We start from the raw sequence: 17,981 nt of genomic DNA on the forward strand, positions 1-17,981 counted from the left end.
GCATTGCAAAACCCATGTTAACATTGAGCCAACAAAAAGAGTTCAAAACAGAGTTCTTTTAACCAATTTTTTTTTCGAAATGATGGTTCTCCAAATGAAATTCTTTGAGCAATTTATCTAAAATCATTCAAAAAAATATCTGACAAAATAAAGCTTGTTAGTGAAAGTTAAAGTCCAATAATGGCTAGAAAAAACTCTTCTTGCTCTCATTTTCTTCATCATCTTCGTCTAAATAACCAGTTCCATCGGCAAAAGCCGAACTAGAAACCAGACTCTTTTCGCCGTTCGGCGCTCTCCGAGCAGTCTCCTCGGATATTTCCCGATAATCCGAGTTTTGTCGACCTTGCCCTGCCTCGGAAATTATATTTTGAAGCAGCTCTCTTTTATTATCTTCTTTTTCGGTCACAGTTTCTTGAGTCGATTTTTCAAAAGGTTGTTCGGCGCTCGATTTTCGGGCGCCGCTGACTTGACCTGTTTCAGGTTGCCGGATCTTGATTTCCGCTTCCTTTGGCCAATTGTTGCTGTAATAAGAAGCTGTGTAAGACTCGGAGCCTTCCAAAGATAGCTTGGAACTAGTTTGCGCGCTGTCGTTTTCACCGAACTTTGGAGCACTTCTGGCAACCGGTTCTTCGCGTCGGTTTGGTTGGATTTTTCGTCTAACTTTTGGACTTCTATCTTCTGCTGTTATTTTTTGAGGTTTGTTCGCGCGAAGGGACCCGTTGCTACGGATCTTTTCTCGGTACATGTTAACTAAATTAATTTCATCCTGTGAAAGCTCAACTTTCGTGGAAATTTCCTCTCGACGTTGTTTTTGCAAGTCCGAAACCGGTCTTCGTGCCGACTGCGCTCGCTGAAGCCTTCTAGACTTTGAACGTGGCGAAGATTTGAACTCGTGCCTCGCCGACTTGATTTCGGGTGAGTTTTGTGCGTTTCGAGTACAGAGTCGTAAATCAATCGACTGCTGGAGAAATTTCTTCCCAAGCTCAATTTCGTCGTCAATGAGTTGTAACTCTTGTCTCGTTACTGGCCAATTACATCGTTGCAACGACTCCAAAATAGCACCTCGGTCTGTTTCCCAATTGGGCGGGATGTTACTATAACCCTGTTTTTCCATATAAGGCAATCTTTGCCATATATGGAAATCCAGTTTGCGGTAATATGTCTGAATCATTTCAGTCAGTCGTGATTCGTAAGACTTCAAATCAACGGCGGCAGGATTTACGAGGTGAATCTCGTTTTTTTGACGAGTTGTGGCGTAAGAAATTGGCAAAATTTCGTCAAATACTTTTGACAAAACTACTTTATCGATTGAAGGTACGAACATTGGTTTTTGTGTTATGAGCGTCTTTGAAAGGGCGTCTATAATTGTTAGTCTTTTGGCCACTAAGCTATTAGACTTTAACCAGTCTCTCAACGATTCTTCAGTTTCGTCTTGATAAACACTTCTTGGCGTCTTCTGCATAAGTTTTTTGTTTTGCGCTTGAGTCAAAACATTGTCGGCTAATTTGAGCGCTTCGTCTCTTCTGACCTTCTGCCGTTCGAACATCTTCTGTGTTTCTTCCAATATCCAATTAGCTTTACTACTACCTGGAATCTCGAATTCTGATTCCAAAGATTGAGTTGTTGACCTGGCCGAATTTATTGAGGAGGCATTTTCAGAGGAATATTGTTTCATTGTCTGAAGGGTCTTTCTCATTAAGTCCAGCCGTGGCGAGTCGTGTTCAAGGGATCTCGTCATTTCATGCTCGGGGTCAATGACCTTGAACTTACGAGGAGTCCCTAAAAAGGTTTTATTCTCTGCTATTGTTTTTTTTTAATAACTTTTTCATTTTTTGATTGGGGTCAAACTGGTATCCAGTTTTTTTTTACCTCTATGACTCATACTGCCGATAGAGGATCCCGAACTCATCTCTCGTGTAGTCCTCGGAGTCCTGCTAGTCGTGACTCCCCTCTCTACTCGGCCATCCGACTGCATCTCGGGTTTCACCCACTCCATCGTCGCACACTCGGCTCTAAGTTTGGCCACTAGCTTCAGACTCTGTTTGCCCTTGTCAAGTTCTTGGCGGAGAAGAGTTAGATCCTCACTTTGGAATCCCTAGATTTCAGTTCTTTTTATATCGTTAAAAACTTGATTCCGTTTTTTCTCAACGAAAACGGTCTCAATTTAAAAGAATTGCAAAACCAAAATAGCTTTGAAATCGTTTTTGAAACGTAATGTGCACAAAAAAAAATCCTCGCCAATTACCCGTTGTGAGGTCTTTTATCCGCAAAAAAGCATGAAAAACCGGAAAATAATTTTTCCAGGATTTGTTTTTCATTCATTCTGACCAACCTTTGTATATTGTTTCAGTTTAAAATTTAATTGACGATATTATTTATAAGAAAAAATCAAAAAGTTGTTTTCATGTTCAGTCATGATACAAAACGATGTGAGGGTTTTTATAGCTTTATTTATAACAACTACAACTGCAAATTTTTAAATTTCTCAGGAGCATTAGGTAGACAGGTAAGACTAGGCCTGGGAGGACAGCAGTCCTAAGATCGAGTCTAAGTAGTTTTTTGTCGAACGGTAAAAATTCCGCTTCAAACAAATTGTTGACCTGCTGTCTGTCAGCTGGTGTTTTGTCGGCTTTACCACAAAACGGGTTTTACATGTGGTGTAGGAAAGTTTTAGTGTAATTAAAAGCAAGGGTGTTTAAATAATTCAACCATTTGTAAATTTACTGAAACTGGTTTTTTGTAGTTACCTTTTTTTGCTCGTTGTTTGAACGGAAACTTAGATTTTTATTGTTTTGTGTTTCTAGAAAATTTTCTCTCAAATAACATACCATTCCAGGCAAAAAATTGAAATTTCCGTAGTTTTGTATTTGACAGCTTGCAATGCTTCCTTTGTGTAAGCCAATAATACAATGACACGGCCAAAAAGATACTATGTTTAGTTTAATCTGGTTGCCCTAATTTGCTAGCCATACAAAATTAATATAATAAGAAAATGTTAGTCATACTTTTCAAGCGTTTCTATAAGTACAGAAAATTACATGAAAGGTCTATGATTAAAGACTTTTTTATATACGGAATTTATTTGAATAGAATTTTTCCAAAAATCGAAAATTTGATTTTTCCGTGATTAATTCTGAAAACTATTATTGGGCGGACGCTTTTTCCCTCAGGGATTCGACTACCTGCCGACCCAAAGGGTCCCCCCTTTGGTACTTTTTAAGAAAACCATTTTTGGCCGACCGACCCTAAAATTTTTCTTAAGGCGCCTTCAGCGCCAATATATAATAATTTTTTGAGGGGGAGCACACGCCAATAAACGCAATTTTTTTGTCAAAATTTTTCAAAAAGTGCCCAAAAACGGCTAAAATTTGCCTGCGGCGCAAAAAGTTTGGCAAAACAGAGTCTTTTTAGTGTGCTTTAGTGCTTTAGGAGAGCTCGGAAAATCAATTTGGTCAACCTAAAAAAAACAAGGTTGTCAAGTTTTTTTGAAATTTTTTTGAAAATCTGCCTTCCCCCTCGAGAAAACCCTAGATCCGCCCTTGGTTGTGTTCATAGCCAAAAACAATTAACAAAGACCTTGGTTTACTCAAAACCAGAGTCACCAAAAGTTAGACAGTCTTGCATTTTTAAGGGCGGCAAGCTGAATGGTTTTAGGAATTGTCAATAGGAAGCAAACTGAATTGTCTTAGAACTGTCCTTCACAATTGATATTAGGCAAATATCAACCTTTTCAATTCTCGCAAAAATTTTCAAAGATGAAATATTTAAAATTTGAACTTTCAATTAATCAAGCATTGATCAAGGCATATGTACACATGCCATACAAAATAAAATAGACGTTTTGAAAGGTTTTGGAAAATGTTATCCACATAAACGAAAAAAAAAAGAAAAACAATTTTTGTGTATCCAGGGTTGCCTTATTCACACAAAAATTTATATTTTGCATGCAGAATAAACGTTTCGGAAATTGTATGTTTGAATACAAAACTCGTTTTGCGCCTGAAAATAATTTTTTTGAAGTGAGCAATTTTGAAACTACTTCAAGGAAAAAATTCTTTGAAAGTTGAAGGACACCATTTTAGCAAAATATATGAAGTTTGAATGATTAGTATTTTTCATAGTTAATAGAAATGTATGATTAGCATTTTTGGTGAGGTGTCTTCCCTAATTTTTTTTGAAATTCATTTTGATTTTCATTGGGATATATATGCGCTCCCCCTCCTCTCAGGCATTCAATCAGTCTGACTGTCCAAAAGGTCCCCCATTTGGTACTATTTTACGACATTCACTTTTAGCCGATCAGCCATAGTGTTTTTCTAAATTATATATACTTATTTTAAGGAGGAGGGGGGGGGCAGCGCCAAAAAAAGGCATCCTTGGCATTTTTCTAAAAAAATTGACTGCGGCGCAAAAAGATACTGCAAAATGCCGTTAATGGTTTTTCAGAGAGCTCAAAAATCAGTTATTTCAACCTAAAAAGTTTGACTACTTAGTTGAAAATAATTTGAAAACTCGCCCTCGATCCTTGAGAAAGTCTTAAGTCCGCCCTTCATCTGACGATCTGAGCAAAGAAAACTAATAGAAAAAAATCTCAAACTTTTGATTTTACTTTTGCGTGACGAACAAATCAGATATCAACGGTACGAACCCTAGGAACGTCGGCAGGAGTCCTGGAATCATAGAAGATATGGAACCTTCCTCCACTGATGTTTGCCAATTCCTTCAGGAACTCGTTGGCATCTTTGTCGTGGCAGTTGAATGAGATTGTGTGAATTGGAATTCGAGGGTGCATACATGCTTGTGCATAAATGGATTTGGGAAGTTGGTCTGGTCTTCCGTCGGATAAAAGGTAAACGGCTTCCGTGTTTTTGTCGCTCAGAGCTACCTTCACGGCTCCCAGAGTGTTTGTAGAACCCCCGGTTTCAATATCCTGATGAAAAAAGTGTTAAAGCTCGTTTTAGAAAAAACGAATTGACCTTGTGTAAATGATCTACTCACCCTGACCCAGTCCCATGCCTGTCTGAGATTCTCCTCGCTGACATCAACCAGTGCGTCTCTCCATGCCTTGACATGACTGTCGAATGCTACTATGTTGAACATGACCTTGTGTCTGAGTTGTTCCTGTTTCAGCTGGAACAACTTCTCCTTTACCATCAGCAGTCTGGACTCCATGGAGGCACTGGTGTCCACCAAAATGTACACTCTAAGAAACAATAGAGAATTCTGATCTCTTTAACAAGATTTGGACGGATTGAGGGATAATTTATCACGCTAGCCACCCAACGGGTCTCGTTTTAGTACTATCAGGGCGGATTTAGGAGGAGGGGGATTGCGGACGCCACCCTCAGGGAGTCAACCCCCTGACTACCCAAAGAGTCACTCTTTGATACTATTTTGCATAAAATCTTTTTGTTGTTTCAAGCGAGCTCGAATTTTTTTAGAAAGATTGAAAGATTGAACCTTCAATAATGAAAGATTGAACCTTCCTATGAAACCTGATTGAAAATCCGCTCTTCGTCGGTAAATAAATCCTTGATATAACCCTTTATTGACATACGAGCTGTACAGCTCTTTGAAGAGAACCGCAATTTTGTCACTGATTCGGACCATAACCCAATATTTATAGTTTTTTGGGCTGGAAAGGTTTTCTGACCTTCAAGTATCGAGCAACTTCCTCTAAGGATTCAATGTTCATTGGTATCCAACGGACCCCAAAAAAGGCTGATGTCATAAATGCGCAAGACCTGGCATGCGTTTAGCAAAGTGTGAAGTAGGGCTCTTTCAATGTTTCAGGAGAGGGCGGAAACTGAACTTGCTTTTAGAGCGAAAGCGTTTTTCAACTCTCGTAAAAGTTCTAGAGCCGCTCCCACCTAATTTCATGCAATGGATATTAAATAGTCTATGCTCAATCTTGTAATTATGAAGTCTGATTTTTAAGTCTATGATCGAAACAAGGGTTGGAATGATCGTAACATTGTGTTAGAATTGTATTTCTTCAATCTCACTTGTTTTCACAGACAGTTCCGAACAGTTCCCGACTGCCTTGGCACAGCCACGAGATCCTATTGGAGATCTGTCTCAGTGTCGAGTTCATTCGAGTCTCGTAGTCTCTGAACATCTTTCCCGTCACTTGCACGTGTCTTACTCGCCCATCTTTCCACAACACATGCACGAAGTTCTCACAGTACTTGGCGTTGATCAGTTTCTTCGAATCGACGCCTGCCAAAAATCACTTTTAAAAAATAATTTGAAAAAAAAAATAGCGAATCATTTTATTTGCAATGATTTTGGAACATACAGCAAAAAAAATAGGGATCACTTTACATGTTATTGGACAAAATTGTAGCTATGCTTTAAATTACTGTTCTTTACGAACTGGAACATTTAAGGTGCGTGTTGTTTTATACGCTTAAAAACCCTTTGCTTTAAAAGCGTGCTAGAAGCCGGAACACAATACTGAAACAAAACCTGCATTAGAAATATAGTCGACTTTAAAGTTCATCTGTAAAAGTTGAGCTCAAGTTGTTGAAGGCGGAGAATTTCGATTGTTTTTCAAAATAACAAGGATATCCGGTTGCTGCGAATATGAGAAAATGATTTTTGTTTGTTTGACTATTTTTTTCTAGGCGCTCGTCCAAGAATTAGGTAATTATGGCTAAATTAGTTTGAGCAGTTTAGTTGAATAAAACGTTGGGTCAATTAGTCTGAAAAACGAAAAAATTTGGACCAGTTTTTTCTCTCGACAAAGTCAATTTTTTTCATTCTTTGCTGGATCCGAAATCACGACTAGTAGATTTCTCGAGATCCAAAATCACGACCAAGTGAGATTAACATGACAACACACATGGCCCTCAAAAACTTTTGTTGAGCTTCGCAAAATTGGGCTGAAAAAAAAACATCCTAAGCCATAGCTCCTTCCTGTCACTTCGTGACGTGTTCGGAAGATAAAGCTAACTTGTCATGGCTCTCTTATTTTCTTTGTCACTTTGGCTATGGTCCAGATTAGGCACCACCCCGTCACAGTGTCTAAATGCCACTCCTCCAAGGAACGTGTAAAATTCCAGACCCCTATTGCGGATTCCATTTTGCAATAACCAAGTCTTGGAATCCATGTATTGCATGTCTGCATACCGGGGCTTCGGTTCCTTCTCGGATCTCGCCGATGTTAGGGATCCAAGAGAACTCAAGCTTTGACCCAATGATCCGAATCCAGAGTCAGTGCCTGATGATTTTACTGATTCGGTTTTGCGAGACAGTTTTCTTTTTTCGGTTGTTTTGATGATGTGTTCTAGTTGGTCTACGATGTCTCGTGCGTTTTCAAGCTCCGTCCAAATTAGCATCAGTTCATCTGGCATACCGGCGCCTAGCAATCAAACAATCATCTATTGCAATCGCCAACCAGTGCGGCAAGTGCGGTTACTTTTTTAGGGTACCAAACTGATTTTCTGATTTTCTCCCAAAACATTATTAAGACGCCTAATGGCTTAAAATATTTTTGCTGTTTTTTCGGCACTCTCTCACCGCAAAATTGTGAATATTGGCTCCAAATGCAACTTTAGACAATGTTAAGGGTTGGTTGGCAGAAAAAGAATATCGTAAAATAGCACCAAAGAGGGAACCTTTGGAAAAGGTTAGCAACCAGAACTGAAAAGAGAGCGGTTGCTACTGTCCTCAAATCTTTCTCATAAAGTCAAAAATAATCATCCCCGTCCCACGCCTGTCTGTGATTGATTGCACACCGATGCTGGCCTGTTAATTTGCTCGATAAAGATTAAATTAGGAAACTTTAGGAACCTTTGCGAATTTTATTTTCAGAACTCACCGGGCGGAGTGCCCCCGTAATAACTGATCTCCCCCGTCAAAGAGTCGACATCCGTCTCAGTGACGGAGTAGGCGTGGAATCTGCCCCCCTTTACACACCCACTCAATTCCCTCAGAAAAGACACTGTGTCTCTGTCTGTGCTGTTGTAGGCCACTGTGTGTAGTGGCTTCCCAATTAAGGTGACCCTGGATTTGAGGATCTCCCTGGTACCGTCTGTGGCTCCATTTTCAGTAAACAGGTACACGCCTGAACCAAAAATAATCATTTGGAATGAGGAACAAATTATTATTTTTTCTCTCTTCTAAGTTTTTATCTAATACCAGCAGCGAAACTTATAGCGATATAGTTTATCCTCGAATCAACTGTTTGGCTCTTACAAAAATAATCTGTGAAAAAAACTTTCAGGTTTATTATTATGAGATCCTTTTTGTTCCGAATATTGAAAATAAGGAGGAAGTTTGTATTCGGGTGTGTTTTAGCATTTTTTCCACACAGTGAAACCCTTTTAATTGTGATTTGGCCAATACTTAAATTTTAAAAATTTTCCCAGTTTTGAGAAAAACTTGCTTAAAACTTTAATTTTATAGTTCAATTTTGTGCAAATAAAACGAGCGAACAGGCTTACAATAGCTTGTTTATGCTCTATTTAAGCCCTGAAAAAAATAATTTAAGTAAAAAGTAAAATTATTTTTTGCGCCATCTTCAGCGCCATTTTAGGAAAAAAAAAATTCAAAATGCAAAAAAGAAAGCAAAAAAAACTTAGAAATAGTTAAGAAAATATATATTTTTTAAATTTTCGAATCATTTTTCTACAACAAATCTTTTCTGATTTGCCTGTTTTACTATGACTATCGAACATGCCTAGCTTCGAGTTTAGCGTTCAGATCCTTTTTATCCCAGTACGCAGAAATACTACACTAATCGGAATTGTAAGAATGATATTTCAAAATAGAGCCCTTCGAGCCTTGATGCAAATAACATTGAAAAACTTCCAAAAGTTTGCCTCAGTAACTAGCGAGTAGAGCAAGCGAGCAGACTTTATACAGAAAGATAGGCCATAAAAATTTAGTTTTACTCTTGTTAAAATTTTAGTTTTTTTTAGCGCGGTTTTGGGAATAAAAAGTTCATTGATTCAAAAAAACCTCTGCCGAAAAAAATTGAAAAAAAAATCTGGTTTGTTGTTTTCCTGTCTTTTTTGAGAAAAAATTAAAGCCCAGTTTGCCGGCTTTACTGTGATTGTCGGATATAACAAAGCTCTTGGTTTTCGTCAGATCCATTTATCCACCATGCACAAAAAACGACACTAATTTGAAGAAAAAAAATTCGTGTTTGTTTTAAGAATATGGTGGAACATTCTGTGCTAATTACTCGGCAACTGGCTATACTTGTTTGTATTTTAAAAACAGTACCAAGAATAGGCTACTTGCCCAACAAACGATGAAAATAACAAACAAAAAATGAAAATCAACTGCATATATTGATCTGAAAAATGAATTTGACAGATAAACGAATGTTTCTCGATAAACACTCTCTTGGTTATTTTTTAAAAAATTTTGGATTAACTGATAGCGCCACGTTGATTTTTTCGAGCGACATTCTCTTTCTCTTACCATATTTTAGGTTCGGCGGCTGTGCCAAACTGAACGCCTTCGCTACTCCTTCAACTACACACGTATTAGTGTTCAGAGAATATCTGTCCATATTTTTAACCCACTGGAGCGCCTCATTGATCGATGAATTGTTGACGTCTACGAAACACTCTTTAAAACACTCGACATCTTGGCCGACTTTAATCAAATTAAACTTCTCGATTTTCGCAATCTGATCATTCAGAAGTTCCTCCAAAGCTTTGACATATTGATCGTATCTTATATCATCATAAGTGTGAACGTTTATAATGATCGAAACGCATTTTTCATGAAGGACCCCGAAAAATTTCCGGGATCCCGAAGTTAGCCATTCCATTCGGTTTTTGTAAACACGAATTGCCGCATTGAGTTGCTGGATAAATTGTTGCAACTTTTGGGTATCTGCAATTAAGTTGAAAACTTTTCCATCTTTTTGCATGTACTGGTCGAAATAACCCTCGCCATATTTGGACGAAACGTTTTTCTTCACGCCATCATCGTAGCTCGTACTGTGTTTGAACCCGTTGAAAGGTAAAATATGCTCCAGTGAAAGCTTATTGGCTGATAATCCGTAAATTTTCAGCCAATCAGAACTGCTGATCATGACGTCACTAAGGGCATCGCAGGACATCAAAGGTCGTTCCCGCCTCTGCGCCGACTTTGAAGCGCTTTTGTACGTCAAATTCCGAGGTGACAAATGTCCGATGTCAAATCGGGCCTTTCCTTTTTGAGGCGCGTTCATTTGGTTTGATGGTTGCATTTTTAAAATACAACATTGACTAGTAAAGCCGTATTGTCTTTGTCTAGTCAAGGCTGGATTAACAATAAAATGCTATTTTTAATAGGGAAGGATTTAACATCAAATAAAAAAGATATATAGATTATTTCAGGATAAACTAGCAGATACACAGGTATTAATATGATTTCAAAAGCAGTCAGCGTGTAAAGATGTTTAAAAATTGAAGTATTTTGTTTTTTGACAATAAACGCAAATACTCGCCGGCTAGAATCACTGGAGCAAAAAACGTGCAGCACGGTAATAAAATAGAGCAAGATTTTATTGGCAGCATGTTAAAATGAGCATAAAAACGTTTTTATCTTCTCAAACCAATATGAAAGTGACTTCAAATTCAACTGAAAAAGCATTGTAACAAAGCATTGAGCAAATAAATTTGAAGTGATACATAAATGCCACGAATTTAATTTTAAAAAGCATTTGTTTTGTTACCAAAGCAGATGTTTACTTCTCAGAGTGGAATATTATGGAAGTTTAATTAACTGCTTTTCAACAAAAACTTGGAAAGGTGCCCATCAATATTAATGTAATTTAGGGAGGCTCACAACTTAAATTTAATATATCAAAGAGAATGTCAAATTGAAAAAAAACCATCACAAGAAACAAAGCAGCAAAAAATCGATAAATTACAACCAAAAAAATGAACAAACCAAAAAAGTATAAAGTCTGCTTGTATGAAAACAAACTCCTGAGAGTTTCTATTGCCTTATAATATATCTGATGTCATTTGAGGCAAAATCAGAAAACTTTAGGAGAAAATTTTTTTTTTTAAATTTCTTAAACCTTCCCCATACACGCATAAGCTGCAAATTTATATCGCAAGTTTTTTATAGCAATTCCCAGCTGTAACCTAATGGTGTGCTAGCTTAAGAGCATACTGCAAAACTCAAAGTTTGATGCTAGATTTTTGATGCATCAGATAACTCGCACTGAAGTTTCATGGCTAATAGTCGATTATATTGAACTTTCTTGGACAGTCTGTCTAAAGTTAAAAATTAATCGATTTTAATCGATTTAAAATGGAGTATAATCTATGCTTTTTATCTCAATATAATCTATAATAATTGATTAAAATGGATTTTTTTCGGAGAATATTGATGAAGTTTGCAACTTTTCTTAAGGTTCTCTGATTTCCTATCTAGTGCACTTGCTATGTTTTACGTTTCATGAACTTTTACTTTTCAAATAATTTTTTTTTTCGATTCTAAGTTTTCTCTAATTTTTCAGTTTGGCAGTTTAAAAGATAATTTAATTATTTTTATCATCACCATGGTAAAAAGTGCCATTCGCCCACTTTTAGTATGGCCATTCACTCGTTTACCCCCTTCCACTCACGTTCAAGTAATGGTTGAACGGGGGGGAGAGGGGGGTTCACTCATTGTAAACCCCACAACCCCTCTTCTAATCCCCCTCTCTTCTCAGTTCCCCCTCCCCAGTTTGCCCCTCCCAGCTTACTCTCCCCAGTTTACCCCCCCCCCCACCCAGTTTTATGCTGGGGGATTTACTAAACTTGGAAGGAGATAATCAGTAGTGTCACAAGCTAAAAAGAACCAGAAAAAAAAACATGAGTTTATGAAAAGATTTCGTTTTTTGTTTCATGTTGTTTAATATTCAGTTCCAAATTTATTTTTGACGCATCATAGTTTCGGAGAAAAAGTGCAGGGAAAACAATTTTTCAGCGGAAAACATTAGATTTCAATAGAAAAACCATCAATGATAATGGATTAATTTAATTTAAAAAAATGATTGTACTCAAGTAAAAATGGAACTAAGATTTAAAACTGTCAACTGTCAAGTGTAATCGATAGTAGTAGATGTTGAGGCTGAAGTGGGGGGTGGGGGTGCATGGCGGACCCCATGTATTAAGATACGTTATAGATTTCCGGTCCGCCATGCTATGTATTAAGATTGGGTATAGAGTCTACAACGTATTAAGATAGGGAATACCGATGGTAAGGTTTTATGGTTTGTGTGATGGTAAGATAATGGTAAGAAAAACGTTTTTTTTTTCGTTTTTGAGTGAAAATGTTTATTTTTTTCACAAAAATGTTGGCGCGCGTTAACTAATTTGTAAATATCAAAGATTAATTACGTGTAGGCTGTGTAAAGAACGACTTTTAATTAGTTTTTTGGTACTTGGTAAGTCAATTATAAGAATTTTTGGGTAAAAACTTAGAATTTTTATGAAAAAATTTTCAAAAAACTTCAAAACACGATAAGATTAGCTTTTATTCGACTTAATTTGTTAGATAATCTTATTTTATCTACTTGAAAAAATGCTGAAAACTACTGAAGTTTCAAAAAAATTTGCAATTTTTGAGAAAAAATTGCAAAAGTTTCAAGTATTTGGAAAAAATTGCAGAAATCTCATAATTTTGGCTAATGTATTGTTGCTTTTGATCTAGTTTTAAACATAATTTTACGTATAGATTTTAAAAATAAGCTAAGACTGTATTTTAATTGGCATTATGTTGAGACAATGATACAAATTTTTGAATAAAACTATGACTTTTTCCACAATTTTTTCTCAAAATATGAAAATACGATAAAGTTTACCTTAATTTGAGCTAAATTTTTGGTTATAAAATGCTCTAAGCTTTGGAAAGAAGGTTCATAGTAGCAGAATCAATATTGAAACTTCCGGAAAACAGTGAAATTAGTCGTCATTTTCGAGAAGGTAAAGTAAAAATTAATCAAATTTACCCAAAACTTTCCATTTCGAGCCTTTTATTTTGGTTCTTAACTGTTTTTTTTGTCCAGTTCAGGAAGCATTTTTAGGAATCTCAATTCAAATGAATATTAAGAGCAATATTCCATGAAATTTCTAGATCAAACTCCATGATTCAACTCCTCCTCATTTTTTTTCATTGAATTACCCAAATTTGTACAAAAATTACGATTTTTGGGTATTCTTGCTTTCTGTTTAATACATGTTTTTGCTATTGAACACACTTTACAAGAAAATTTAGTCAAAACTGGAGAATTTAGGAGGAAAATAGTATCAATTGAACGAACAATTTGCTGGCAGAGATGTAATTGGAACTCATACCGTATGATTATTAAAATAAAAATTGTAAATTTCTTCCTAAAGGTTCCCCTGTTCAGTTGCTACCGTAAACCATTTAAGCAAAAACACAACTTTTGGGATTAATAACTATCACTTTTCTTGCAAAATAGTTATTAACTTGCTTTTTATTCTTAATATATGACGGAAGTTTTCTCAAAAATATCCAAGTGAGAAAGAATTGGTACTAGTTAAAGTATTCAAAAACAAATGTAAAAAAATGAGAATATAAAGGTGTATTTTAACGATTTAAGATCAAATTAAGAGCAGGTCTATTAGTTATAATCTGAAAATCTCCAGAAATACGCAAGGGAACCTAGTTCCTAAAAAAAAAAAAAAAAAAAAACTTCTAAAAGAGTGAGTCTCCAAAAATTGATTTAGCAAAGCAAATCAAGGTGCAAACTGAAACAATTGCGTAATTTTCCGATTTTTATTAAGAAAAAAACTCTATATAGTAATGTATTGTATATAGTGTTGCATATTGTATGTAGTATTGTGTATGTATGTAGTATTGTGTATTGTATATAGCAAAGAAATGTTGATCTTGAAAGCAAGTTTTCGATTTATGATTTATGTATCATCTTCCAAAAGATCTCAGATTGGGTTTGCTTCACAAAAATTATCCTCAAAATATTTGATTTTTTATATAAAGTACCTAATATATCAAATGATTACAAATTTTTCTAATGCATTACGCATAAATACAAAACTTTGAGAATTTTTATGTCGGATTTTTTCTCAAGATATACTTTATAAGCTAATTTTTAGTAAAATTATCTCAGAACTCCTAGGAAATAAACTGATTTTCTATCTCATTTTAGCATCTTCTCAGATTCTGCTTCATCTACTATCTACCAAATGAAACCAATTTGAACCAATTTTTACTTGAAAATTGAATTTTAGATGGAAAAATAAATCGTTTCAACGAACAATCAACAATCCGAAGCAGAAAGAGTACCATAAATCCTTTGCTTAAATCTTTAAATGATTTTCTCAATTTCATAACTGTATATTCATGACTAGAGTATGCATTTCTATTTTAGAGTAAATTTTTAGTTGAGAACAATGTATATCATTATCTTGAAACTTTCAAATTTTAGCAAAAACATACATTTTTTTCCAAGTCATTTATCAATTTTTTCTGAAATCATCAAAAAACCAATAGAAAAGCATAATTCCTAATAAGTCAAAACACATTATCTGCTTAAAAAGCTCTACTCTATGAACACTTTTACAAGCACTAAACAAGGAAAACTTTAAAATAGTAACTACAAAAAACCTTTAAATTAGTTGATGTTTTACAAATATCCAAGTTTTACAATTTTTAGGCAAATACTTAAATACTCATTAGCAAATTTTATGCACTTTACTACAAATTTATCACAGCAAAGTCTCCGCAAGTTTGTAACCAAGGGAGTTTTTACTGTTGATAAAAGGTTTTCGGATCGAGTTCCATGGAAAGTTTCACGACAATTTGAACTCAATTTTTGCTGTCTTTAACATCAATCGAAACCTTTGAAAAAAAATAAATGACAGCTCAGGTAATGAAATGAAAACACTGTATATTTTCTGACTAAATTTTTAACAATTGTTTAAGCTTTTCAGATTCAGTAAAACTAATATTCATAGTAATTTCTTTGTTTTTAGAATAAAATTAAAAAATTTACCTTCTCTTGAAGTGTGTTTGGAGACTGCTGAGCAAATAAATTAACATTATGTTGACAATGCTTCTTCTTGAAATGATTAGTGAGTTCCTCGCTACTGTAAGTATAAAAGTTACAGTTAGAACATTTCAAAACACCACAGGTTCTACGATGTCTTGATGCGTCTTTACGTGTGTAATCTCTGCCACATTTAAGACATGCAACTCTTTCGTTTCTATTCAATGACGGAATCTCAATAGTAAAGAAAAATCTAATGGGAGATTTAAAATGAACCAAATTTTTACTTAAAAGAGTTGAATAGACTCAAAAAATGAATAAAAATGAATAAAAACAGCAAACTTATTAACCAATTGTTTTTAAGTGAAAGAAAATCAGAATGGATATGCAATCATCCAATCTAACCAGGGAGTTTTCAAAAATATCAACCAATCAGAATCGAGCATTCATTATAAGGAAATTTTTATCTTTTTTGATATCAACCAATCAGAATCGAGCTTCAATAGTCATGGAACTTTAAACAAATTTAATGTCAGCCAATCAGAATTGAGCTCTACTTCTCATGAATTTTTCAATAATTTTGATATCGTTTGTAGTTATTGAGGATACCTTCACAGGCAGTATTTGTCGTAATAACCAATCAGAAAAAAGTATTCACAGATTTAAAAAAAACTTTGTAGATCAGAACCAAACTATGTTTAAGAAACTTCCTAATCATTCAATTTTGTTGAACTTTTCTGAGATAACTATGATTTGAAATTTGATTCCTTAGTGGGTTAATTGAGATTTCTTGTCTGGTTTTTTTTCGATATTCAATTCAAGTTTTGAAATTTCGATCGAAATTTTTTCGATTTGTTCTATTTCTAACCAGTGAAAAAAAAATTACCAAAATTTACATTTTTATTGTTTTCTTTTCGGTATATTGTAGTATAAACAACCGGAAGTCTATTAAAATTGGATAAGCGATCAAAAGATATTCTGACAAATCTGGATTTTGTATTTGTATCAAATTCAAAGCAGTAATCGAATTGATGTTCCTTATCTCCAATTTTTGTTTCATAGGCTGTTCCGTTGTTTTGTTTCTTACTGATCAACCACTCAATCTGAGTTAACTCTTCTAAATATAAACATTGTTGATAAATCTGGCAGTACTATTCTTTTTTGTAAACTCCTCTCGATCTTTTTAAAAAAAACTATTGAACTTTCTGTGTTTCTATACAAGTTAAAACTAATACAATCTCCATCAACGTCATCTGTCTACCACTCTTTTAGTTTTTCGTAGTAATTCAATCTTAAAATGTGATAAACTTCCATTTCAGACATTGAAAACGCATTTGATAGAAACATTCTTCTGACCAAAGTAAACGAAGAATTTTAAAAAATTCGAATTGTTTTATCATTTTAAAGTGTTTTGTAATAAAAATCACCGTAAATAATTTTTGCTTATTTAGAGTCTAATTAGTTTTAAGAAAATCATGTAGCCGGTCAAAACCTCAAACTAAGGCAGAACAAAAATGAAAACAACCAATGAAATTCAAAAAATCGAAAAAATTAATGATAATGTTTTCAACTAAAAATATTCTTGTTTGTATTTTGTTAAATTGAGGCAAAATTTAACTAAATTTTGATGAAAACAGTAATCAAATAAATTTATCTGTATTTCATAAACAAATACTGGAAAATCATTTGATAATTGGTTAGTGTTTTATGTCAATTTCGATTAAATTGTATGTTTTGTCTGACTTTTCCTCAGATATTATAGCTCTAAAAATACACTTTAGTGAGAAAAAATAGTTTTGAACCAATAATATCTCAATTACCAAACAAGCAAAACATCACAAAGCTTTACTGAGATTTACAATTATCAACAAACATAAAGTCTCCCAAAATTTGGGACAGTTCTTTGAATTCGTTCAAAGTATAGTTGACATATGCAACTTGTTTTATTGCTTCATTCTCTTTTGCAGTGAAGAGTCGAATCTGAATGTAGGGAGGCTTGCTCACACTGTACTTCTTGATTGTGACACACACCCTCCTCATGTTGTATGTTGCTATTTCATATATTCTATTACAAATGTCGAGCTCCTGATCCATAGTTGATTCTTTACCAGATTTGGCTTCATATATAGGTACGAGTCCAAGATTTTCAGCATCGTGAATAACAGTATTCCGTATTGCGGATATTGCTTTTGCTTCTTCTTCACTAAGATAGACTTGTTGAGATTTTTCGAATTGTCCCAAAACATTTATTTTTAATAGTTGAAAGCACGGTTCCAAGTATATTTTCCCCTTGTAAGATTTTTGGAACCAAACATATCTCCCAATTCTTTTTTGATTTTTTGAAAATTCAATATAGTTGCGACTATCAACTTTTCTCGAGTACATTTTGAAGACTAAACTGACTAGATTAGGAGAAATGAGAAAAATTATTTGAGATTGAATGAAAATGGAAGTAAGCGGTATGAGTCATCGCGATTTCCATATATGGAAGTAGTACCAAATATGGATGGATTTCCCTAAGTGGAAACTGCGTAGGCGTTACTACTACTATATAACTCCACAATTTTCTGCAAAAAAATCTTTTTTTTCAATGGCAGCTGCTATGTGTCAAGCTATTCCCAGCTTTTATTCAGATTATGATAGTAAATCATTGTTTATTTCTGTTTCCAACGAATTTTACGAAAAATACATAGCAACCCAAAATTTTTGCGTGTCTACTCATGATTCTTTCTGTTCCTTCGGAAATTGCAAATTTAATATAATTTTAATTGGAACATCGCTTAGCCAAATTCTTCAGAGATTAGACAAATATCAATGCATATATCAAGAAATTGATTGTCTTTACACTTTGTACAAGCACAGATTTTTTTCGAGTATTGTCACAAGTCTTCAATCAGCTTAGTTGTGGAGTTCAGGATAATTTACGATGGAACGGAGCAAAAAAAAAACACCAAGCGTATCAAGGAAACGACTTGTTCGCAAAAAGTTCAAAAAACATTATCTAAGTTCT

General features: G+C 34.7%; 1 protein-coding gene across 1 annotated transcript; it reads right to left on the minus strand.

The window, feature by feature from the left end:
- Positions 1-53: 53 nt before the first annotated feature.
- Positions 54-10,563, minus strand: LOC134839413 (von Willebrand factor A domain-containing protein 3B-like). Its single transcript, XM_063854951.1, has 8 exons — positions 9,433-10,563; positions 7,823-8,068; positions 6,956-7,363; positions 6,006-6,219; positions 4,999-5,203; positions 4,649-4,930; positions 1,870-2,095; positions 54-1,779 (listed from the first exon to the last, which is right to left on the minus strand). The coding sequence occupies exons 1-8, from the start codon at positions 10,208-10,210 to the stop codon at positions 185-187; spliced, it is 3,954 nt and encodes a 1,317-aa protein (XP_063711021.1). The 5' UTR covers positions 10,211-10,563; the 3' UTR covers positions 54-184.
- Between the last annotated feature and the right edge of the window lie 7,418 nt (positions 10,564-17,981).

The sequence above is a fragment of the Symsagittifera roscoffensis genome, chromosome 2, assembly GCF_963678635.1.
Source record: "Symsagittifera roscoffensis chromosome 2, txSymRosc1.1, whole genome shotgun sequence".
Classification (NCBI taxonomy): Eukaryota; Metazoa; Xenacoelomorpha; order Acoela; family Convolutidae; genus Symsagittifera; species Symsagittifera roscoffensis.

Excerpts from the sequence above, each read along its gene's own strand:
- LOC134839413 (XM_063854951.1), bottom strand. The coding sequence starts at position 10,210 with ATGCAACCATCAAACCAAATGAACGCGCCTCAAAAAGGAAAGGCCCGA. Across the intron at positions 6,220-6,955 it reads AAATAAGAGAGCCATGACAA|GCGTCGATTCGAAGAAACTG; the intron begins GTTAGCTTTATC and ends GATTTTTGGCAG. Across the intron at positions 5,204-6,005 it reads GGAACTGTCTGTGAAAACAA|AGTGTACATTTTGGTGGACA; the intron begins GTGAGATTGAAG and ends ATTGTTTCTTAG.